Here is a 25,895-nt window from a genome sequence, read left to right as displayed (position 1 = left end):
TACTACAGAGGGAGTAGGAGGAGCAGGTCTAGGTGGGTGCTCTGGTACAGGGGTTTTCGTATGGTGCATAGCCCGTGAAAGAGTTCTCTCAGGGGTAGTGTAATCCCTGGTTTTAATACCTTGAACCTTCTTATCCTGGGGCGTAGACATTCGGGCCTTTAACTGGGTGTCAGGAAAGTGCTTTTTGATTAACTCACTAATTTATTTGCTCTTTGTGCTTTTTCTGGAGGCTGTCGACATGTCTTTCGACGCCCAGCCATCGGCGCCCGAGGACTTTGTGGGTTTGGACGCGGTGTCGGAAATTTACTTTACCGTCTGTTATGGGGGCCTGTCGTGTGGTGATCGTGAGCAAGATGCCCCAGATGACAGGGGACGTTCGGACCTCCCCCTCGACGCTGCGTGTGGCCTATCGGTCAGCGGTGTGATTGACATTTGGCCGTGAAGGTTGGGGGGTGTGCATGGTGTGATGCAACTTGGTAGTGCTTGAGCCACTTGGTGTCGTCCCGTAGCTGAACCGACGGCCTGTTGGGGTCGGGGGCTTGCACGTGGGAATCCGATGGATCCCGACCGCCCTCGGCATCACTTAAAAAGTCCCTGGCATGCATGGCATGGCGGGCCCAAGGTTTGGTCTTGCAGTCCTTTAAGGTTTTAGGCCTAAACAGTTTGCAAGATTTGCACTGTCCCTTGGTGGGATCCCTGGGAAGACAAAGATTGCACACCCGGTGCAAGTCTTTCCAGGGGAACTTCCTATTACAGGAAGGGCAACATTTAATTTAAAATGGGGGTTTCCATGATGTATGGGGATGGCAGCCTGCCGAAATAGATGAGAAAAAGGGAATATACATTCTCTTAAGGAGACTAGAATATCAACCTCCCCCGGTATCCCTACTGTGCAGGACCGAAGCCCGATGGGGCCTTCAGAGGCCATAGACAAAGGATCGTCGAGACAGGTGTTGCTGTTGTCTGTGATCGAATCTTGTCCTTTGATCAGTCGCCAAAAATCTTGAAGTAAACCGATATCAGAATGACAGAAAGAAATATTAGAATTAAACTTTTTCTAAATAATGGGGTCAGCCAAGAAGGAACTCTGTGATATGCATCCAACTATGATGGCGGAAAAAAACAAACTGAGGGACCTCGACGTGTGAAGGACCATGGGTACAGTAGTCGTCATACTAGGGATAGTGTTACTGGCACGCCCTGTCGACGTCCCTTTTCGAAAACAAAAACTATAATACTCTGCAACTACCACTAGATGTCGGCCTATGCATAGCATGTGATCTAAGCATAATCCACAAGCCTCAGAAATATACATACAAACTAGCGGTACCACCCAGCGTTGCCTGGGTCTGTAACTGACATGCACGTGGGGGTCTGCTATAGCTTTGTGCATGTTTTATTGTGTCATAACTTCCTACTTTTCAAAAACCACAAAAACGCCTATACTGATAGCACAGGGACGGATCCCGGTCCACCCCTGTGCAGGGCGAATGGGTAGGGTTGGTCAAATTTCACTATCGCCAGTGCACCCCAGACTGGTATGTCGACTTTGTGGCCTAACTTCCTATTTTTGCAAAGGCTGCAGAATCTGCAATCTCATGAAATTGCCTATACTGATAGTACAGGGCCTGACATATTGCCACCCCAGACTGGTATACTGTCCTCTGGCTAAAACTCAAGCCCACCAACTGTTATGGGGCTGGAGTCAACCCCCGAACATACATATATATATATATATATATATATATATACACCCCCCTCCCCCCAACTAAAAGTAATACATTTTTACTGAAGCGTCAAATCTTTTTCAAGGAAAGCCACACACTGCACCCACTAGGTCTACAGAAGCCATATACACATGAGATTTTGTAGCACAGAAACAGCATGTTATTGAATCCAATGTGATTACTTAATGACATATAATGATATTGCCACAAAAAAGAATATGAGCTGAGGAGCTTGCAGAGCAGGGAAATGGGACAATGCACACAGGCACCAAGGAAGGAGTGTCACTGGGCACAGTGAAGGGAGAGATCAGTGGAGCACATTCGCTGGTGCATACAAACCTGGAGGTTGGAGAGTTGAGTGAATGCCTTTTCGCAGGCCGGTTGTGGACACTTGTAAGGTCTATCGCCAGTGTGGATTCTACAGAAACAAAGAGGACAACCATTAAAATTGGTGCAAGAAGAGCTTCCCGCCTATGACCTGAACTGTGAATGATTTGAACAAATTCTCTCATCTAAATCATAAGTCCTCTAAATACAGTTGATGCAGAGAATTTGCCACCTTCACATTAAACAGCTCCAGCTTTTTTTCCTGCTCCCTAGAAACACGGGTGGTCTTGAACAAGTCCTTGCATACATGGAAAGATCATGATCATGATCATGAGCAGCAGCTTTATTTCGGAGGCACACAATACACTGCAGTAAAATAAATCTTTGCTAAAATAAAAAAAAACAGATCATAATACTTCAACTGTAAATAAAATTGATCATAAAAATTAATGCTCAATTTTATATAAATGAGTTATTTCCATAAGCTCATTTAATACATAATGGCATCTACTCAATGAACTAAATAACTACATATAAATGAACACTAACATTGATAGTTCTGCAGAAGAAAACATCAGTATGAATGGTTAAATAGAGACTCTTCATTTTTCTCTTTGCAGCCATGCCTTACATAAATATGATGAAACCGCATATTACATCTAAACATACAGAAGAACTACATATTGTCATAGCTGCCTGAAGGGTGCAAACTTCATGGTTATTCAAACAGTTCCTCGGGTTTACTCTCCCGATAGCTACATGTTTAGGGCACGTGAATAGAAAATGTCCAATTGGCTCTGCACAATTTGTGCAAAAGAGACATTGATCCCCAACCCCCAACTTCGTTTTGTTAATGAAGCCATGGGTAAAATGCCTGTTCGATAATGAATGTACAACGTGTATGCTGAATGTAGCTGAATCATAAGCGGTTTCCCCACCTGTACGTTTTACATTGTGTAAAAGGTAACCCTTCCCTAACGTGCTTTCATAGCAATTATTTAACATTTCCCCAAGAACCAAATTCCCATACACATCTTTTACCTCAGATTTAGTGATGCGCCATGACACTTTCAGGAGTTGCCAATACATCTTCTCTGCCGATTTGTTTACATTACCATCTACAAGGTTGAACCTAGGGCAGAGATGAACTACCTAAACTCGCAAGAGCCTCCAACAACGGTATCTTGAAAAATGTCCAACTGCACATTTGACCATGGTCGAATCCAATATATTGATGTCTTTAATTTAGCATGGTAACCGGTGTTTAATTAACTCAACTCCCATTGGGCTAGCAGATTCAGTGTGCTTTTAGGAAGTGTAAAATCCTTTTTAAGAACTGGTCGCCCACCTTTATTAAATCTGGTTGATGATCACCCGCAAATTCCCAGCCCATACGATGTTGATTGCTGACTATGCATCTCAAATGTCTCAAAGGCCAGACTTCTTGGTCTATTATTGGTCACTCTTCTCTTTACCTTATGTGTTGTATGCAATTTGTGTTGACCAATAGTTTGTTTAACATGGTTATGTAGAAGCCAGCAAATTGCAGAAATTTGTCATTATTAAATGAGAATTTCTGATCATTTATTTATATGAAACCTACCCTCATGTCATTTCTTCTGTTGGATCACAATTACAATTGTCATCTTTTTTTCCCAGAAATTTTCAAAGGGTTGCCAGTATCTGTCTAACATACACTGTTTCTGAAAGTGTCCAGCCCATGCACTATGGAAGCGTCCACACCTTACACCCCGCGCTCAATTTGTTTCCTTACCTGGTGTGCTGCTGCAAATGAGAGAGCTGGCGGAATGACTTCTCACAGTACGAGCAATGATAGGGCTTCACACCCAGATGTATGCGCAGGTGCTGCGCCAAGTAAGAGGCATTGGCAAAAGATTTCGAGCAGTGCGGGCACTTGTGGGGTTTGGCTTCCGTGTGCGACTTTGAATGAATCTGCATCTCTGACTTTGTGAAAAAGGTCAAAGGGCAAATCTTACACCTGGTTAAAACAGACAAGAAAAAATGAAAAATTAATTTGACAAGTTAACAGAGCGCCCCAAACTGTTTCTGCTGCGAAGTCCGATTTTGCAGCTAAGTGCGTGAATATTTATTTACATTATACTGAAAACCGTGCACTGTATTTGAACGCTTTTGAAGCAAAGCGCATCACAGAAACATCGCTGGATTCAGGATTATTCTTTGGTTTTAAAATCTTTACCTTTAAAGAAATGTCCCTGAAGGCAGGGCAAAACAAATAGAAACCAAACTCTCTCTTGGTGTCGGCAAACCTCCTGTCTCAAATCTCCAAATTTCCACGTTGACGTCACTGAAGCAGTATCTTTTTCATGCACTTCTGTAAACCCTTGCACCCTTCCACCCCCATTATTACCCTACCCAAAACCCTGCCTATATTTGCAGTGACATTTGTTCAAAATAATTCGATCAAATAGTTTTTTCCCGAATCTTCTGCAATGTGGTCCACGTATTTCAATTAACTGTACTCCTGTGTCAGACTACTTCCGCTCCCTGGAGTTAAGCCTGAGTCCACTGCCACACTACCTACCGTAGAGAGGCATGGGTTTACATTTTAGGTTGGGTGCACTGCCCCATTTCAATGGGTAGATGGGTGTACACAGCCCTCACCAGAGGATTATGTTAAACAATCTCTTAAAAGAGCCCCTTTTCTAGTTCTTTATTGGGATAAGGAGGGAGTACAGGGGAGCAGACAAGACTGCACAGTTGTTATCAGGACTGAAAGCAAGGGACGATCAATGGAGTATACACAGGAAGCAGACAGTAAGTGAGTCTTCATTAGACTCAAGAGAAAGTGGATTGTGGGTATAGAGCTAAAAGGAGCGGATGTGGCCAGTTCAGAGAAGATTACAGGAGTTACATTTTGCGATCCAAGCATCCTCCCTCATTGACTGTTGCACCCGCCCAGGTACTAATTTATTACATAATTCATTGACATCTCACAAAATGTCATTTTAATCCCCTCGACCCCCCACCACAACAACCCCCCCTACAGCAACCCCCCCCACCCGTCCCGAGCCATCGTTCATAGAACATATTAGTGTTGCGACTAAGCAGACTATAGAGCAACATTCTACAGGTGTGAAAACAACACGCCCAACAGGTTAGCCATCATCATCATTTTGCTCCACAGACCTATACAATTTTAATCTTTCTCTTTGTATGCTGTTAGTAGCCTCACTTTAACAGCAGATAACTTAACTAGCCACAAAACATGCACTCACCACTAGCCGTTGGCGAGCGATCATTTACTCTAAGCGAGTAAGAAATGGTGTGCTGTGTGCAGATAAAGAATTGACATTCATGCCAGGGGACAAGTCACTTTATGCACAGCAGCTTCCAATATAAAACTGGTTAAGAATGTATGGGTAACCGTGATAAAGCCTGTAGTACGTTCAGTTTATGGATTAAAGAATGCCCTGTGTCAAGGTACGTTCCAATATTGGCTATCCTTCATTGAAGAAGGGCTGGATCATACATAGAGCAGCACAGTTCGCAATTAAAAGGCCTCTTGAACGTCTGGGGATATTGGCAATAAACACTGTAATGAAGACAAAGCTTCACATTTTCAAAAGTGGGGTTTTTCTTCCATGTGGTGGGACACTATAGTTATATTATGTTGACATGCTTTTCTGTGCTGAATTACCACCTTGGCAGTTTCAAAGCTTTCATCGGTTTGTAAATGATGCGTTGTGATCTCGCAGGGGGAGACCAAACCTTAGTCTCCTTGAATAAGGAACATGAAAATGGTCAGGTAGGAGGGTGGGAAAGCAGGGAAAAGTGGTTGCAAGCACAGGGAGTGGCTGCAGCAGGGGGAGGTTGTTTGGCATTAGTATGGATTGAGGCTAGTCCAAAAAATGCAGCCTCAGAGAGGCAAAGCAATGATGCACCTATTGTGAAGGCCAACCTAGTTAGTGAACAGTGAAAACTCTGGAAGCTGTAGCCAAACCAAACAAGGTAGCATGGAGCGAGGTCAAGGCTAAGTCTTAGGAAGGGTGTGCCGGGTAAAGGGTCCATAATGAGTCCAGACAGAAAGTAATCTAGGATTACAGTTAGACAGATAGTTTTAAAAATACTATATTTATGGACGACCAAAGACCATACTATGAAAAGCATTACGCACAGGTAATACTAACACACAACACTAATAATAAAATGCATATATACAGCCCCTGTAGCCAGTGCCATAAAATCCCAAACCCCCACCCCACAATACTGAAAGGGAAGGAAGTGTTTATATGCAATAATAGTCCACAAGAATACAAACCTAACTTAGAAAGACCAACCCTAAGCTGACTGGGGCCTTGTGCTCAAAAGGTTCATAATGTTTACAGAGGTTTTGGGAGCTGTAAAACGTTACGAGGAGGGTCTTGTGGATGGGCAAATGGTTCCGAAAGTCAGAAGAGGGTGTATTCTAGCGAATAAGACTGTTTCCAGCTTTCAGAGGGCTTTCGCCAACAGGTTTTGCCAAAGCCAAACAACTGTAAAACGTTTAAAAAGTATTCAAAACGTTTACAGGTGGAGACAGGGGGGCAGGTAAGTATTGTTGTAACTCACTGCCCACACTCTGGTTTTTCCTCAGACTTTGCAGGTCGTCAGAGGCCAGTTTTCCTACTGTCGGTTCAGGTCCAAACAGCCCGGAAGCTGCGGGTGCAAGACGAAGTTCCAGTCAGGTCCAGGAGCTGGTACAACCTGTTCCAGTGGATGATGCAGACCACACCGATGCAGCACTCCTCATAGGAGGGACTCTTAGAAGCCGAGGGTCCCCAAAGTTGAGAGCCGAAACATGGAACAAGGACACCTCCAACGGGGTAGCCCAAACTGGAGTTGGTCAGTCCACAGGATGGTTCCCAGGCACACCTCTGAAGACTTCTAATAGGGAGAATTGTCATTTCTGTGGCAATTCCCTTCAACCTTAGAGACCCCCTGCTCTTTTCCTGCACTTTAGGACTTTTTAATTTTTATCCTGGAGTGAGTGAGTCTTTCTTATCACTCTCTCATGTATTTTTGATCTGATTGGACCTCTGTGTTTCTTTTGGTTTTGGAGTTTCACAAACTCCATACTCATCACTTTTTGTACTGTGACACACAGCATGCTCAGTGCAGTGTCACAGAGAAGTCCTTTAAATTTCTCTCAAGGTTTAAATGCCTTCTCTTGGATGAAACTACTGTTCCCAAGAGTAGTAAAGTAAAATTGACTTTACTTACCTGTTTTTCCTATGCAGGTCCAGTACAGCCCATTTTATGTGGAAGTATGTTACTTAGTAGCCCCTTTTCCTACTTACTCATGTTACCCTTTTGTATGTTACCCTCACTACATTTAATAGCTGGTGGCAGTGGTTTAATTTTCCTACCTTTGTGCGTTTTTACCACAGGCTGAGCCCTCAGCTGCAGTATTGCACCAATAGGCGCCCATTTTTTAAAAATGGCCCAGGTCGTCTTCTTTTGCCATTTCTCGATTTCCAGGTTTGGTCCCTTTGTTCGCTTTGTCTTCGGTGGGCTTCAGTGCTGAAACCTGCCTCTGGCTTCAGTGTGTCTGGCAGGGTAAGAAGCGAGGAAGGTGCCCGAAACTCCTTGTACTTAGTCTCCATGGTTGCCTGAATGCACCCAGTGCTGGTTGGCTGTCTTTGGAGGACAGCCACCCTGCTGTGTGAGTGACAGCTAGGCTGCAAATGAATCAGAGAAACCTGCATAAAAGGCAAGGTCTTTTGGACAGAAGGCAGAGTCGAGCACTGGATGAAGAATCCGAAGAAAGAAACTGAAAGAAGCTTGCTGCACCCTCCTGGGCCATTGGTTTGCCCAGTGAAGCCTTGCTGAAGCTCAGAATTTCCTATCAACTAGAGAAGCCCGGAACGGACGACTTCTTCCCTTGGGTTGGTGGGCCCAACTGACCCCAAGACTAACTTTACTGGAACCCCTCTCCCTGCTCGGTGTACTTTCTTGCTGCTGTTGGAACCGAGTGCCAGGGGTCAGGAACACCAGGAACGAGGGCATCGTCTTTAGGCCGGACCTAAACTCCAGGAAGATCCTAAGGACCCTCCTGAAGCAGGACAACCCAAGCCTGAACCACCTCAACAGAGTGATGGACCACAGAAGGAAGGGGAGCCCATCAAGTGTCCAAGAACCGAGGTGGTGCTATTTGCCAGTAGCTGAAACCGCGAAGTGTCACCGATTTGGAAAGAGCCCATTGCTGCCGCCGACCTTCAAACTGCAGTGCAGGAGTCTTCCAGACGTCCTCCCTCGTGTCTCCACAACTGAGGCCCAGGAACTGCAGGACTGCAACCTGAACAGAAGCCAGCTGGACCCTCTTCTTCCAACCTAAGGTACTGTCTTAATTTAAGGGGAACTTAGCTTATTTTGGCCTGTAGCCTTTCTGTCTCACTGGAGACTTACAGTAGCTGCTTTTTCTGCAGAGTTGCTTGTAGCTTTGCTTTCACAAGCCTTACAGCTTGTGGCCCAACAGTGATTCTTTTCTACAAACTCTCTATATAACAGTGTACAAGACTTTTGTGCCATCTACAGGAAGTGCCTTAGCTCCTCTAGACTTTGTTCAATTGACATTGGCTGTCCTGGCTCCCTGCAGACCTTTCTGACCCACTGACTGTGTTTCACTGTCCCTCATAGGTGGTGCATAAGTTACTTGTATTGCTGGGAAAGGGTTAACCTAGAATTCATTGGGGGATTTTATTGATTTAATTGTTTTTTTTAAACACGCCTAATACCACACCTGAGTTTGGTTTCTAAGCGTGGATCCGGGATTTGAACCTCTGTTGCTCAGCGTGGTCTTGCTTCCAAGACCAGCATGTTGCCCCTGTGCTACCCTCCATCCACAGGATTGTAAAGTACTTACCTGTTCAGAGAACTTGTTAACATTTGTTTCCTTCCCTAACCTTTTCCACAACCTCAGTATTGCCTTTAAGTGTCAAAAGTGATATATCAATGTCCACAGTGTCCTTGCAATTAAAGTCACCTCCGAGTGTAGGAAGTATTTATGAGAGACATCCCAAAAGGGTATCATTGCCCTTTCTAGAGAAAGCTCATTTTTAAACTGACTGTTAAATAAATTAATAATTATTTTACAAGAAAACCTTGAGTAAAAGTGTTATTTGAATACTTGTATTGGTGAACCTCTACGTTACATCTCTACAGCTCACATTTACCAGTCTTGAGATAAGTTTGGCTGCTCAGTCACTCTACCAACTTGTGTAGTACAGACCTATACCAATAGTTGGGTTAGCTATTGCCAAGAGGACAAGGCTGGTGTAGTCTCTCACAGGGTTACTACATACAATCTCGCCTAACAACTTCAGATGGCACGGCACAGAGCCGATGTCAGGAATGGTTGGTTCCAACACTCCCAAGGGTCGAAGCTCCACCAAAGGACTTCTGAAGATCACCACCAGGATTGCAGCAAAAGTTGGTCGCAAGGCTTTCTTAGGATGGGTTCACAGGTCTTCCGATGTCTTCACAGCTTGCCAGGATACTTGGTTCCACACAGGACCTCTGGGGAATGACTGCAGGACTCCTCTTATACAGAAACTCAGGTGAGACAGAAACTCAACCCACCCAATGGAAGATCGGCCTCTCACACACACCCCAGCAGTGGTCAAATCAGGACCACTTATGGTGAATCTCATGCATACTCTCTAGACATACAGAAACTAGTTTGTGGCTTGGGTGCCAGACAGTCCTCACATGTCGGCTTGGTGGTTCCAGGCACATCTGGACCTCATGGCCTCTTGCGTGCTAGCTCTTCCACTTGCACGCCTGAAAATTAGGCGCACTCAGCTTGCAAGCTGGTACTGACTGTATCCCAACGGAAACCCAGGAAGATCAGGTCTTGAGCGACTGATCGACAATTTCTGCCAGTTCACCGTCAACCCAAGATGGAACAGGAGCTGAAGGAGTGACTGAAGATTGGCCGCAGCGGCCTGTGGGCAAGGACTGCGCAGGAGCCAATCATCCAAGTATGGATATATATGAACCGCATGCAGTCTGAGGAATGCTGCGATGACCGAAATCATCTTTGTAAAGAAACGCAGTGCTGAGCTGAGACCAAACTGAAGCACACGATACTGGAAGTGTTCTGTTCCCATGGAGAACCACAGATATTTTTGATGCAGGTTCCGGTTCAGAATATGCATGTAAGGATCCTGAAGGTCCACTACACTGGCCAATCGACCTTCCGGAGAAACGACTATCTGGCAGGGCGTAATCATCCTGAATTTCTCTTGGGGTCGAAAGAGACTGAACTTGGATAGGTCGAGGATCGTGTGTAGGCCAGCCTGGTTGGGTTTGAGCACTGGTAACAGATGGGAGTAATAACCCTCCCCTTTCTCCCTAAAGGGAACAGGTTCCACTGCTCTGAGGTCTAGAGGTTTCTGAACCTCGGCTCAAAGGGAGGGTGACCCATTCTGCTTGAAAGGAGGGTGAGAGGGTGGGGCAGGAGGGAGGGGCAAGCGGAAGCCAGCCCGAGCGACTGACAAAACCCATCGGTCTTCTGTGATGGTCTGCCACGCCTCCAGATAAGCCGAAATACGACCTCCCACTGGAGTCTCGTGCGACCGATGGAAAATATCACTTGGCTGTTTCATCGACGGGGAGACCACCAGTTCCTGGAGAGGAGGCTGTTGAGTGAGAGGAAAACCGGCTACACTGCCGTTTACGGCAGGGCCGCCAGCTGGAACCGCTGATCTGTGTGCAAAGCGGTCCTGAAAACCTCTGAAACCAAACAAGGACCTTGTTTGAGACCCATAAGGTGACTCTGCTGGCGTTTTTGCAAGGACCGACAATGACTTGGCAGTTTGAGTACTTGCCTTGGTCTTCATGAATTCCTCATCCGTGGAGGAATGGAACAGTTCCTTACCCTCGAAGGGGAGATCAAGCAGCTTGTCCCAAACTTCCTTCAAAAACTTTGTAGCATGCAGCCACGCTTGACAGGAGATATCTACTCTGACCACAAGGCCTCGAGCGGAGGCGTCTACGTCCTCATCCAGTGAGGCGGAAGCAGAAGTCTGATCCACCGCTCGTGGCGCCTAAGGCCCCAAAAGTGTGGTTGACAGAGCAACCAGAGTCTTTTCCAGAGGGGAAAGTGGAGGCAGAGGAGGCTCCACAAGGGGAGGTGGGGGTGGCACTACTGGAACCCGCACAGGGATTGCTGGAGCAGGGGCTGGATCAGGCGGCTTAGGATACATTTCCTTCAAGTACGCCTTGATGGGCTCAGAATGCATAAGCGTCTGAAACTTGCCAAAAAACGCATCCTCTGATGAGGGTCTAGGCGCTGAGGTGGGCAGAGTCCGCTCGGAAGGGGCATACACCCGGGATCGATAAGAGGATGGTTGCCAGGATGGTCCCCCACCCAACAGGATCCATGGTGATCAAAGGAGCGGACACAGGAGGGAGCAAAACTGTATGCGGCAGCGTAGTCCGAGCACGACAATCCATTGGAGGGCGGAACAGGTTTTTATTATCCACAAAACTTGGAAAAGGCGGATATGCCCCAAAAACAGGACATTCAGCACCAGCGGTGGTGAACGTTGGTGTAAGAGAGGTAGTAAAAAAAATGGACACCATGGGCTGCGGTTATGGACCGCCATTTTGTCAACTCCTGAGGCGAACTGCGTCACAGGTGTGTGAGGATGTGGTCACCACAGGGGAGTCAAGGATCTTATGTGCCATTTTAGTCTTGTGACAAGGAACCTCGGCAGGGCCGGTGCTAGAAGATCTAGAGTGTTTCTGAGACACCTTAGGGACTGGTGCTGAATTAGCCCCAAGTGAGGGAACCTCGGTGGAGCCGGTACTACAAGACTTGTGGTGCTTGACCGGCTTCTTTGCCCCCTCAAGATTGGTTCCACCACAGGTCTGAGTGTGGGAAGACTTAGTCACCCCCTGAAGCCAGAACCCTCAAAGAGGACCCCTCAATCTTGCTTGTCGCAGATATAGCCCCAAGAAGGGGAACCTCAGGAGTAACCTCGGTACGTTTAGTCACCTTGAGAGGGACCTCGAGCCGAGACTCGTTACACTTAGTTCCAGATGTGGAAACCTCTGGGCTGATCCCAGTGACAACAGCCCCAGAAGTACTGGGCCTAGCTTTAGTCCCCAAAAGGGGACGTTTGGAAGAAGATCCGGATTTGGCAACCCCTTTGCAGGGGTCCTCGGAGGAAACTCTGGAGTGCTAGTTAGATCCCTTTTGGGACACCTCAGGGAGATTCCTGGTAATAGAGCTCCTCCTGGACCCAGAAGACCCCAGTAAGGAGTCCCCTGGCCAGGGTGCCCTGAAAAGGAACAAACTTACTGGCTGTTTCCTTTTTTCTTCAAGGAAGAGCTATAAATGTGGCAGAAGAACGCATTGAAACACCTCCTCCCACCCGACAAGCCTGATGCTGGAGTGCCCGGACGGAGAGGGAGTCGCAGTAGAAGCACGAGTCCCAACGGTGTTCCAGGCTTAAGCACTCCAGGTAAAGAGAGTGGGGATCCGCCTTCACGAAACGTCATTCGCACGATGAACAGGACAAGAATCCCAGACGCTCTGGCATAGATGGAGGGAAGATTACTGTGGAACCGGAGCAGGAATGAATGACAAGGGAACAAAAAGAAAAATATTCCCTGTGATGCAAGTGCAACCGACCCCGACACCGCGTGAAAAAAAGGACCGAAGGGTGATGCGTGGGCAGAGCTCGGGAAGGCGGGGCTACAGTCACGTGCAGTGGCGCAGCGTAAAAATAACAGAAGGACAAAAAAAGTACATTTTTTGGTGCTATTATAAAAAGTGCTCCTGTCCCGAAGGACGGAATGTCTCACAAGTATGGAGGAAAGGGGACGGAACGTAGGAGTAAGAGAGAAAGGAAAGTGCATGCTTGATTGCTAGATCAGCTCTGGGGGCTGTGAGTATACCCTATTTTCCTCCTGGCTAGACTGTGGCATTTGCCTTTTCTAGGCCCTCAGTCTGGGCAAATGCAATACTTGCAACAACCCAGAACTCAGCACTAACTAATGTTCTGCCTTGACCATAGAGTAGGGAACACTTCTCCCCTGGTGTCCATTAGCTGCCTATCGCAAAGTCCCAATTAAAAGTAACCTGGGTTGGTCACAAAGTCCTGCATGGACATGGCGCAGAATTCATGATCCCAAAATGTACTCTACACACGCCCACTAGAAATCTATACTAAACCAATGTCAATCTCTGCTGTTACCCAAGAAAAAAAAGAGGTGAAACCTTCCCATACATACATGGTGCTCAACTGTAGAACTCTCTCAATAACTTATATCACAAATTATCCTACGTTATTTTCGGAAGGGAGTTAAAAGCCTGGTTTTCGAGATGAAGCGTCCCCATCACTAACATGTTTATCCGTTTCCCTAGCATCTTGTCAGAGGTCAATTATTACAAACGAGAACATCAATACATGATTAGTCTATTCTCCTAATATTTCTATGCTTTTAACAGTCAGTTCTATGCAGCCATTTCTGTTTGGACAATATACTTAGTATTGCATTGAAGAATAATTGTATGCACAGAGCCATCAAGACTAGCAACATCCATATAGCTCAATCTATTCTGGTGAAGGGTGAAGGGTCCGGAAAAGTGTGCTTAAACTGCTTTGAATCAAGGCATTTACCTGCCTAACACACTAAAATAAAAGTCCAATGTCAAACTTCTAATAACCTTTTTGAAATTAAGATTCCAGACTTTTTCAGTTTTGCTGTCCTAGTTAAACCGCACCTTTCCCTTAATCCCAGAGAGGGAGTCAAATGCATTTTCCTGCTTGTCAGGGATACTGAAGGGTTGTAACATCATTCCCTTAAGAAAAAGGTTTCTTTTCTCACACTAGAGGTTTGGGCATGAGCCGCAACAGCACTCTGGGCACGTGCATCGCGAGATATCAGCCCTTCTTCTCCATCAGTGGAGGGTCACTGGTAGGGCTGTATCTCAGTTGGGATACTGCCAAAGAGTGAAACAGGGACAGGAGACAGAGTTCCTGGGACTACCCCCTGGCTGGTGTGATGAATCCTGTGGAGTCATTACTGGCCCCAAGCTTAAGTTCTCCTCCGATGTGGCCAGGGAAAGGCAGACGCTACCCGATCCTAACCCTCGGGTGGTATCAGGAGGGAGGATCACATGAGAGGAGATGGCTGTCGGGGGGAAGTGGTGACTCTTTAGGAGAGCCACAGTTGTTATCCTCTACCGAGGATGAGTCTCTTCTAATTCCCAGATACCTGAAGGCACGTAGTCATTGTTCAATTCCCACTCATGAAAATATTAAGACGATGTTGGGAATTCAGAACTCAAATACAGCACCCTCTTATCTTCAAGAAACTATCTCAGATAGAGGTTCTAATAATAAAACACAGACCTTTTTCCATTCCTTAAATGTGACAACTCTCAAATGTTAAACCAGTTTGAATGGAATAAGTTTAAAAGGGTTAATACCACTACAGACTTCAAGGCCCAGAATGCCTGTAGTACTAGGACGCGGAAGATGGGCTCAGAGGTAGTAAAGATTCAAAGTGCAACTAATCTGAATAAGTGGTCTGGTTGCTACAAAGGAAAATACTTGAGCACGGCATTTAAATAGAGAAATTAAATGCAGCTGAGAGAAGAAGGTGGGAATGGCATGGCTGTAGCAGACCAGTGTGGAGGCCGGAATACCATGCAGAGTGTTCGCTGCAGGAAGTGGCATAAGAAGAGGGAAGCCGACTGACAGACGTGCTCCCATGCAGGTGGCCGTTATTCTGAAGTGCATGGCAAGCAGAGAAACGCTGGAGCTTCAGAAGCAGAAGGGGCGGTCCACTGAAGCAAAGCAGATGCTGCCAGGAGTGCAGGGAGACCACGAGAGGTCCACCTCCTCCGGTAATCAAGCAGAGGAGACGCTGAGTCAATCCAGTGAGTTGGCCTAAACGCGTTGGTGACCCCAGGGTGCTCCATAAAGACTATGCAGCTAAAAAAGACTATTTTGAATACCGAACCAAGAAAGTGACATTACAGCAATAATTCCTCTTATATGGGTTACCAACTAGAGGAAATGTATAACCCACATTGCCAAGAGGCTATGCCAAAACAGTATATGAGAAACCTGGGCATAATTCCTCTTTTGTGGGATACAAATTGGGGGAAAGCTTCAACCCGCATTACCCACAGCCAAGAGGCTGTACAGAAGCAGCATATGAGAAGCAAGGGTGTAAATCTTCTTTTATGGGATACCAAATAGGGTAAACCTACAACCCACATTTCCCACAGCCAAGAGGCTGTACAGAAGCCATAAAGAAGCAAAAATGGTTATTAAAAGGAGGAAAGTCAGTAACCCAAATTGTCAAAATGGCTACTGTTTTCTAAGATGGTGTTTCATTCACAGCACAATATACACCAAAGCATATAATATACTGGCCATGGGGCAGCTTATATTGACACCCACCTTCCCCCTATGGGCTTCCCAACCAATTACAACAGACTTTTATGGCTCCGCCTCATCCGGAACCTCTTGGGGGGCCTGGGACGATCGTTCCCCGCTCTCAAACACATTGCAGACTGCTTGAAAAAAGAAATAATTAGAAAAAATGTATATCTTATACGTGTTACACTGTCTACATCATGGAACCTATCCACACGCCAAACTTCAGGTTTGTAGCATATTGGAAAGTATGCTGAACATTTTCGAACAGACACACATTTTCCCTTTTATATAGATGTAATGCGATCCAATCAAATATAGACATAAAAACAAGTGTATGGCGTGCACTATATAAAATGCATGTTCAACACACAAAGTGCCTAATTTGTAGACGTCACAATGGGTTGTATACGTTCTCTTGACTGAGGCTGAATCCATCTGTTAACCTGGCAGGCATACGTCAAAACTAAACTGTGCCTACTGCTGGCTGCAGTGAATCACTGCCAAGTGTTGATACCCAAATAGACTGCTCTATGCCAGACTACTGCAGGAGTCATAAAGACATGAGCTTATGGGAATAATTAAGTTACTCACCGTAGTGACTACCGTACACCTAGTCCATATCCCCCTTTCCTCCATACTTATGGGACATTCCTCCGTCCTGTGGGACGGGACCAGAGCACTTTGTAAAAAGCAACACATTTTAAAAGAATGTCTCCTTCATGTCTTTTTACGCGGGGTACCGCACGCAGCCGTAACCCCGTCCTCCTAAGCGCCGCCCAGCGCATCGCCCATCACTCCTTTTCTATCGCCAAGTCTATGACCTTTAAGCAATAACAGAGGAAACTTTTTAGAGGGGACGGCGGGCAGGCGTATGGAGGAAGGGGGACTGTAGACTAGGAGTAAGGTAGTCATTACGGTGAGTAACTTAATTATACTGCTACATCCCGTCCCCTTTCTTCCATACTTATGGAAGATTCCCAAGCACTCCTCACAGGAATTACGGGTGGATGGAAACTCTTTACAGGAACAGGTTCCTAAGCACAGCTTGACCGAACTGACCATCAGCCCTGGAGCTCAGGTCCAGACAGTACTGCTTACAAAAAGCTGATGGGGAGGCCCATGTAGCCGTTTTCGCGATGGTCTCCCAGGTAACATTTTTGGAAGGCAACGGCAGCCGCCTTGCCCCGCACAAGATGAGCATGAATTTCCTTAGGGGCCCGAAGACCGTGAATGGTATACGCCTCAAATACAGGTCGCGATCCACCTGGAGATGGACACTTTCAAGGCCAGCTTTCCTTGCGGATTTCCGAAGGTCACAAAAAGCTGCGAAGAGTTCCTCCGATGTTCTGTCCAGATAGAACTTAAGGACTCTTTTCACGTCCAAGCAGTGCATAACTCTTTCAGCCTCTGAGGCCGGGTCTGGGAAGAATACAGGCAATGTGATTGACTGATTCAAGTGAAAAATCAGAGACCACCTTCGGGAGAAAAGCAGGATCTGTTTGCAGTACAAACTTATCCTTATGAAAGGTAAGGAATGGATCTTCCACCAACAAGGCCTGAAGCTCACTTACACGCCTTGCCGAAGTCGCACGAAAGGTACTTAAAATCAACAGTAGCCAAAGGCTCAAAAGGCTTATGAAACAAGGACCTAAGGACCACATTCAAATCCCACCTTGGATGCAGGTTGCAAACAGGAGGATAAAGATGCATCAGGCCCACAAAGTGTCTTTTAATGACTGGATTAGACAGCAAAAAAGTGCACTGGTCAGTGGACAAATAAGTGGCAACAGCCAATAAATAAGTCCTGCAGGACAAGACATGGATGCCCGACTCTGCCAGATGTGAAACAAAAGACAGGACCATGACGATAGTAGCCTTCCTGGGGTCCAGCTGCCTAATAAATGCACATATTCTCCACAGACAAATTGAAGCGCTCTAAAAGATCTGAACTCAGGCACCCAGCCGCTAAGCTGAACGATTGTGGGGAGGGGTGCCACAACTGTTGATCGTTCTGGTGAAGCAGGTCTGGGACCAGCGGAAGCTTGAGCGGTGGGCACACTGATAGATGCTGAAGCTCCAAAAACCAAAACCTGGCCGGCCACCAAGGGGCTATGAACAGCCGGGAGCAATTCACAGTGTTCCTTAGCTTGCAAAGCGCCCAATGGACCAGAGGGAGAGGCGGAAAAGCATAGGCCCTCATGTTGTGCCACGGCATTTCAAGAGCATCACCCAGTGAGGAGACGCAGAGTCCATTCCTGGAGACATACAGGGGAAGCTTCCCGTTTGTAGATGTCGCAAAGAGGTCCACTTCTGGAGTGCCCCAACAGCGAAAAATATCCGAGAGGATCTCAGTTTTCAGTTCCCACTCATAGCGGACTATTGCTCATCAGCTGAGGGCATCTGCAGTGACATTCAGCTGGCCCGGGATGTGTACTGCTACCAGCCAGATACCATGCTGAATGGCCCGTTCCCAGATCTCAATGGCAAGATCCACAAGAGGAGGAGACCTGGTACCCCCCCTGCTTGTTGATATAGAACATGGACACTGCATTGTCCGTGCAGACACGGATCACCTTGTTGACAATGCCTTGTTTGAACGCCTTCAGCGCGAGGAATATCGCCAGGAGCTCCAGCTAATTTATGTGAAGCTGCCTGTGTTGTGGCGACCAAAGGTCTGAAACCTGAAGATGATCCAGCGTTGCACCCCAATCCAGAAGGGAGGAATCTGTTATGACCGTCAACAGTGGGCAAGGGTCTTGGAAGGGTGCGCCCACCGACAGATTGCTGAGTGACGACCACCACAAGAGGTCCGCCCTCATGAAAGGTGGAACCAGTATAATTTTGGAATCTGGATCCACTGCTTGAAGCCATGAGCTCCGAAGAGCCATCTGCGTTCGCCTCATCTTGAGACGAGCAAGAGGAAGAGCCAGCATGCACTAAGCCATGAGGCCCAGAAGCCTCTGGAACCACAGGCCGACATGCTCTCCAACTGCACAAACAGCTGACACGTGGCAAACAGATCCACCATTCTGTCCCCAGTCAGGTACACTCTGCAATCGACCGTGTTCCAACGAAAACCCAGGAAAATCAAGTCCTGAGAGACTGTTATGGAGGATATCCACCAGTTCACCGACAGCCCAAGGTGGAACAGGAGCTGGAGAAGAGACTGAAGGCTGCTTGAGGCTTTCAGTGGTCAAGGACTGCGCAGCAGGAAATCGTCCAAATACGATTACACATGGATACCCTGTAGCCGAAGATAAGCTGAGATGACCGACATCATCTTCATAAAGACACGCGGTGCCGAGCTGAGACTAAACGGGAGCACGCGAAACTGGAAAATTCTCCTCCCCCATGGAAAACCGTAGGTATTTCCGATATGGGCTCCAAATGAGGATATGCATATATGCATCCTGAAGGTCCACCACGCTGAGCCAGTCGCCCTTCTGTAGGGAAGGCTTTATCTGACAGGGTGTGATTATCTTGAAATTCTCTTGGGGGAAGAGAAAGGTTTAACTGGGAAAGGTCTAGGGTGGTGTGCAGGCCAGACTGGTTGGGTTTGGGCACTGTAAACCGACTGGGAGTAGAAGCCCTCCCCTTGCTCCCCTAGGGGGAACAGGTTCCACCGCCTTGAGATCCAGAAGTTTCTGGACTTCAGCTCTGAGGGAGGATGTCCCTGACTGCTGGAAGGGAGGATTGAAGGGTGGGATAGGGGGAAGGAACATGCGGAAGCCCGCCCGAGAAACGGACAAGAACCACCAATCCTCGGTGATTGTCTGCCACGCCCCCCAGTGAGATGCAATGCGTGCTCCCATCGGGGTCTCGTGCGATCACCGAAACACCTCATTTAGCGGGTTTTTCAGTGGCGAGACCTCCTGAGGAGGAGGCAGAGGACCGAGAGAAAAATCGGCCTTGCTGCTGACGCCGACGTGAGTTTCCAGCTGGAGGATTGACTATGTGTCTTTCGATCCAGAAACCCCCAAAAACCAGAGGAGGACTGAGGCTGCAAGGGTGTTCTCTGAGCCCTGAAAGGAGGTTTCACCAGAACGGACAAGGACTTGGCCGTCTGGGTGCTGTCCTTAGTTTTAGTCAGCTCTACATCCGTTGATGAATGGAACAGTTCTTTGCCGTCAAAGGGCAGGACCAGAACTTTATCCTGAACCTCCTTGGAAAACTTGGTGGCATGAAGCAAAGCCTGACGAGAGGTCCCGAGCCGAGGTGTCGAAATGTTGCGCTGCAGCCTCAAGCATATCTTGCGCCAGGACTCTGGCATCTGACAAGCCAGCCTTAAAATCGTCCAGCTTGTCCGCAGGAATGAACTCCTCAAATTCTGACAGACCTTTCCACATTTTCATATTCGCCCCCGCTAATATGAGCTCTGCGTTCGCCTGGCGCAACTGCAGGGCCGAATTAGCAAAGATCTTCCTCCCCAAAGAGTCAAGCAGCTTGTCCTCTTTGGCCAGAACCTAAGCCGCCGCTATAGAGGACGCTGAAGCCGGTCTGGATTGAAGCGTGGCGGGTTTCACTACTGTGGAGGAAGGAAGCGGGCAAGACGCTAAGGCGACCTCCTCCGAAGTATGAAGCCTATAACTAGCATCAATCTTTTTGTTAACGTGCAGTTCGGAGTGTAGCTTATCCCAGACTTTGCGGACCTCGGTCAAAACGTCCTTCTGGAAGAACAAGTCAGTGCGCTCCCGAGACAAGGTGAAAGCACCCCTTCTTGCGGAGGGGTGCCTCAGGTACTGGAACATCCAAAAGAGTTATGTCCAGTACCCGGTCATGGAAAGCCCTAACAGAGCGGGGCTGGTCATCACCATCCTGATCCCCTTGGGTGTCATCCAACAGGTCCGGATCGACCCTCGTCACGTCCCGCCCACGGCCTCCAAGTGGCCAAATGTCCTCAGTTGCCAGGGTCTAGTGACCCGATTGCAGCCACCTGCTCCCATTCAATCCGGGAAGCAGGTGAGCGCTGGCCTCGTTGCTGCTCCATTTGGAGCTTGCATTTTTTTTCTTTCTTTTAAAAAAAAAGTGCTTCACAGGCCTGTGCGCGTTCCTCCCCGATCCCCACTGTTCCCAACCTTATCGCCCTCTCGCTCCCGCCTCCTGTCCCGCCCACGGCCTCCACGTGGCCAAAAGTCCTCAGTTGCCAGGGTCTAATGACTCGAATGCAGCCACCTGCTCCCATTCCATCCCTCCGCCCGCCCGCCTCCCTGCCCACCCCCTCACCGTGATTGGCACTTCAAGTGCTCTTAATCCACCTTCCCAGGGCAGCCCCTTCGGCTAAGGGCCCCAAGGCAAAGGGCAGCTCCAACAGAGGCGGCTCCAAGATGTGTCTGCAGGTGTCAGCAGGGGAAGCAAAGGAAGCCAAGAGACACCAACAAAACTGTAAGTGTGGTATGGGTGGGGTGTAGAGCAATCACTCTACTCCAGAAACCCCTTAGCACTCTACCTTACCTCTCCATAACGTGAGTTCCATAGAATTACAACATGCATACCTAGAGAGATTTTTGATCATCAGCCTAAAGCCAATCCAGACTGGAATGTAAATGTTGCATTGAATGACGCACTAACACACTAGCCAATGTTAGCATGTACCACACTTAGATGGAATTCTGAATCTTAGCTTGCGTCGCACCTAGACAGATATTTTGAATCTTATCATGTAACACACTTAGATGGAATTCTTAACCTTAGCTTGCGTCGCATCTAGACAGATATTTGATTCTTAGCATGTACCACACTTAGATGAAACTGTGAATAATGACAAGTGCAACACTGGAATGGAATCGCAATCACTAACCTGCCTCACATCTAGACAGAATATTGGAATGAGCAAGCGCCACACTCCAATGGTATAGTGAATGATAGCAAGCATCACACCTAGACATAATTGCAAGGTAGGCAATGCCAACTAACCAATCCACTAACAATTTCATCCCTCTGCATACACCTCTCAAACTCTAACCAAACACAACCACAAGCCTAAAACGTAGCAATCCGCACAAACTTCACTAAACTGCAACAACAAAACAAACCACACATAGACTTGCACAACAGCACACAACGACTACTGACCATAAAACACTCCACGCCCAGCCAACGGACCCACCGGGCTGAGGCTGTCAACAGCACATCACTGCTATCTTGCACTTTTCCAGATTACTCCCACTAACTCATCCCCCCTCCCTCTTTCAGAGCCGCCACAGCGCCAGGGGACCACAAATATCCTTTAACATTAACGTCTGGCTCCGCCGAAGACTTGTCTATTGGAGACAAGGGCAGCAGAGGCAGAAGGGCTGAAGGTGGGCCAACTGGTAGAGGTGGGACAGCTTTCGGAACAACCGGTGCTATGACGGGAACCGTCGGTACAGAATTCGGCTCAGGGGGGCAGATTTCCTTAAAAAGACCTCTGAAATATTCCTTCATGGGGTCGGAGTGCATTAACTTCTGAAATTTTCCAAAGACGACATCCTCTGCCGAAGGCTTAGACACTGTGGCAGACAAAGGCCTCTCATGAGAGGAATAGCTCCAGGGCTGCAAGGGAGAGGTCTGCCAAGAGCGGCCCTCACCAGACGGGTGGACACAGATCAATGGCGCAGACGCCGCAGTGAGCGAGACCGAGTGCTGTAATGGCATCTGAGCATTTCAGTCATACACTGGACGAAACGGTGCACAAAAGGAACAAGTTACTTACCTGTAACTGTTGTTCTCCAGCATGGGTCTGGCATGGATTCACATGCTCATGAATATTCCCCGTCGTCAGGCTGGGAATCCTCGGTAAAGAAAAAACCAGTATCAGTTTCGTTTCTGATCTGTCTTTCGTAGTAATAACCAATCACTGGTCTCTGCGTCATACTGACCACAGCCAATGCTGCCCTCTACCTAAGCACCGCCTCTGGCAGCCATCTTCAGATTTGGAAGCACGTGAAGTGTCAGTATGACCAAGTGAAGAGCCGCAGAGGGGTAGGCGGGAGGGTTCGCATGTGAATCCATGCCAGACCCATGCTGGAGAACAACAGTTACAGGTAAGTAACTTGTTCCTTCTCCAGCATGGGGTCTGGCATGGATTCACATGCTCATGAATAAAGAATACATAGCAGTACACACATGCACAACCACGGGAGGTGGCAAAGGCTCAACATTAAGCATCACATCAACTCAACATTAAGCATCTTACCTCCTCACCAGGCTCACCTCAGGCGAACAGGTTGCGCAGCACTGCTTGGCCGACCCTGGACTCCTCCCTGGAATCCCGGTCGACGCAGTAGAATTTCGTGAAGGTGTGCGTCGACCTCCACGTAGCAGCCCTGCATATGTCCAGCAGGGGCACACCAGATAGGAACGCCGTGGTAACTGCGATCGCTCTGGTGGAATGGGCTCTCGGACGGCCAGGCAGCGGTCGGTTTGCCAACCGGTGACAGCACATGATACAGCCGGAGAGCCATCTGGAGATGGAAGCCTTCGAGAGAGCCTTCCCCTGATTGACAGGTCCAAAGTTCACAAAGAGTTGTGACGTCTTCCGAAAACCCTTCGTGCGGTCCACGTAGAACTTCAGCGCTCTAGCTACATCCAGCGAGTGCAAAGTCCTCTCAGCCGACGACGAAGGCGACGGGAAGATCACAGGTAACACCAAGGGTTCGTTGAGATGGAAGTCCGACGGTACCTTGGGCATGAAGGAGGGGTGCGTCCTGAGCACTACCCTCGTGTCGTGGAAAGTCAAGTACGGAGCCTTGCAGGAAAGGGCCTGGATCTCTCCCACTCGTCGTGCGGAGGTGATGGCCACAAGAAAAGCTGTTTTCCACGATAGAAACTTCAACGGGGCCGAGTGCAGAGGCTCGAACGGAGGTCCCATGAGCTTGGTCAGCACCACGTTGAGCTCCCACGCCGGGGCCGGAGCCTTCACCGGCGGGAACGATCTGAACAGTCCCTTCATGAACTCTTTCACCAGACGATGAGACCACAAGGACGTCCGCCCCGTGGTTCTGGTGTATCGGGAGATCGCAGCAAGATGAATCTTGATGGACGCGTGTGCCAGACCAGCTTTGGCCAGCGTCAGCAGGTACGACAGTACTTGGGGAGCCGTAATCCGTAGAGGGTTAATCTTCTGTGCGTGGCACCAGACAGAGAACCTCTTCCATTTGTGTCCGTAGCATTTAAGAGTCGAGGACGCCCTGGCCTTTGCAAGAACCTCTCTGCAATCGGCCGGTATGTCGTATCCTCCAAACTCTAGCGCTGCAGGAGCCAGGCCTGCAAGTTCAGCGACTTCGGGTCGTGGTGGAGGATGGCGCCTCCTTCCCTGGAGAGTAGATCCGCGTCCGCCGGCAGCTTGATCGGCGGGGACGCTGACAAGTCCAGCAAGTCCGGGAACCATATCTGCCTCGGCCACGCAGGTGCGACGAGGATCATCCTGCACCGTGACCTCTTGAGCTGGTTGACGAGCCGGATTAGCAGAGGCAAGGGAGGGAACGCGTAGAGGAACAGGCCCTCCCAGGGGAACGAGAAAGCATCGCCCATGCTCCTCGTCTGGGGAAACCTGCTGGCGAACCTCCGGCACTTGGTGTTCGTCGCCGTCGCGAACAGGTCGATCTGGGGTGTGCCCCACCGTCGGAAGAGGCGATCCACCAGATCCTGCCGTAGTTCCCACTCGTGGCACGAGCGCAGCTCCCTGCTGAGTGAGTCGGCGATGGTGTTTTTTATCCCTGCCAGATGAAACGGCACCAGAAAAATCCATGGGCGACGGCCCAATGCCACAGGTCCTGCGCCTCCTTGGACAGCGCTGGGGACCTGGTTCCGCCCTGTTTCTTGATGTAAAACATGGTGGTGGTGTTGTCGGTGAATATCCTCACCACCTTGCCCTTGAGGGACGGAAGGAAGGACCTGAGGGCCCAAAACACTGCACGGAGCTCCAGGACGTTGATATGCAGGGACTTCTCCGTCGGGAGCCAGAGTCCCCTTGCGTGCAGATTTTCGGTGTGCGCTCCCCACCCTTCCAGGGAGGCATCCGTGGTCACAGTCTCCTGGTGGGCTGGGGTCTGGAAGTCCATGCCCGCCGTCAGATGCGCGCGGGTGCCCCACCACCGTATTGCTCGTCGGAAGCTCTCGTCGAGCTTGATCCTTTCCTCGAAGCTGCCCGTCGTCTGGATCCAGCGCGCATCCAGGAACTCTTGCAACGGGCGCATCCGGAGCCTGCACATGGGAATGAGGTAGATGCAGGAAGACATCATCCCGAGGAGGGACTTGATGGACCTCACTTTGGCCGCGTCGGCCACCAACATCTGTTGCACCTTGCCTTAGATGGTCCTGGTCCTCTCCTCCGACGGGGAGGCCAGAAGGGACACTGTGTCGAGCCTCGCTCCCAGAAACAGTGCGACTTGCGTGGGCACCAGGTGGGATTTGGCGTAGTTCACGGAGAATCCCAGGTCCGTGAGGAGTTGGACGGTCCTTGCCGTGTGGACCACGGCGAGCTCCCTCGTCTTGGCGCGGATGAGCCAGTCGTCCAGGTAGGGGTAGACGTGAATCCCCTCGCGGCGCAGCTGCGCCGCCACCGGTGCGAGGCACTTGGTGAATACCCTGGGTGCCGACCGTAGTCCGAAGGGAAGGGCTTTGAACTGGTAATGACGCCCTTGGACCACGAACCTGAGGAATTTTCGGTGCCCCTTTAGGATGGGAATTTGGAAGTAGGCATCCTCCAAATCCAACGACGATAGGAAGTCTCCTTCCTCCAGCTGACCCAGGACGTGCTGGAGGGTGACCATCCGGAACTTCTGCGCCTTGATGAACTTGTTCAGACGTCGCAGGTCTAGGATGGGGCGCCATCCTCCCGTCTTCTTCTTCACGAGGAAGTATCTCGAGGAGACTCCGGAGCCCCGAAGCCTCTTTGGGACGAGTTCGATGGCGCCCTTCCTGAGCATCGCCTTTACCTCCAGGAGAAGTTGAGGGACGTGAAGTTCTTTCCTGGCCACGGGGGGGACGCGCGGGCACCTTCTTTGAAACTCGAGCGCGTGGCCCCGGGCCAGGGCGTCCAGCACCCAACGGTCGGTGGAGATGGACTCCCACACGCTGACGAAGCCCGCCAGCCGGCCTCCCACCGGGGTGCTTCGGTGGGGGCCCGACCCCACGGCCGGTTCAATCCTGCTTGGACGCGGCCTTGCCGCCTTGACCTCCTTGGCGACGACGGCGGGGTCCGCTAGACTTGCCTCGTCCTCTGTAGGCCTCTTGCGACGACGAGCGGGCCGCTTGACGGTAGGAAGCGAAACCGCCGCCGGAACCTTTGGAGGCGCCCTTGCCTCCGCTGCTCCGAAAGGGCGTCCGTCGTTGCTGCAGAACTCCAAGGGCCCGGGCCGTCTCAGTATCCGCCTTGATGGCCTGAAGGGAATCGTCCACTGTCTTCCCAAACAGGTTGTTCCCGTCGAAGGGCATG

The 25,895-nt window shown here is 49.2% G+C and overlaps 1 protein-coding gene across 12 annotated transcripts in view; it reads right to left on the bottom strand.

Annotated features, from left to right (window-relative positions):
* Positions 1-25,895, bottom strand: part of ZNF362 (zinc finger protein 362) — a 392,486-nt gene that overhangs the window by 23,839 nt on the left and 342,752 nt on the right. For all 12 annotated transcript variants that reach the window (XM_069610844.1, XM_069610840.1, XM_069610839.1 and 9 more), the window contains 2 exons: positions 3,829-4,053; positions 2,067-2,145 (listed from right to left, as the gene is read on the bottom strand). In XM_069610844.1, coding sequence (XP_069466945.1) covers positions 2,067-2,145; positions 3,829-4,053 — 304 coding nt within the window. The remainder of the gene's footprint in view (positions 1-2,066; positions 2,146-3,828; positions 4,054-25,895) is intronic.

The sequence above is a fragment of the Ambystoma mexicanum genome, chromosome 8 (assembly GCF_040938575.1).
Source record: "Ambystoma mexicanum isolate Mex_15411 chromosome 8, UKY_AmexF1_1, whole genome shotgun sequence".
NCBI lineage: Eukaryota > Metazoa > Chordata > Amphibia > Caudata > Ambystomatidae > Ambystoma > Ambystoma mexicanum.
Note: the sequence above shows the minus strand (reverse complement) of the source record. Positions and strands in the feature narration are given on the sequence as shown.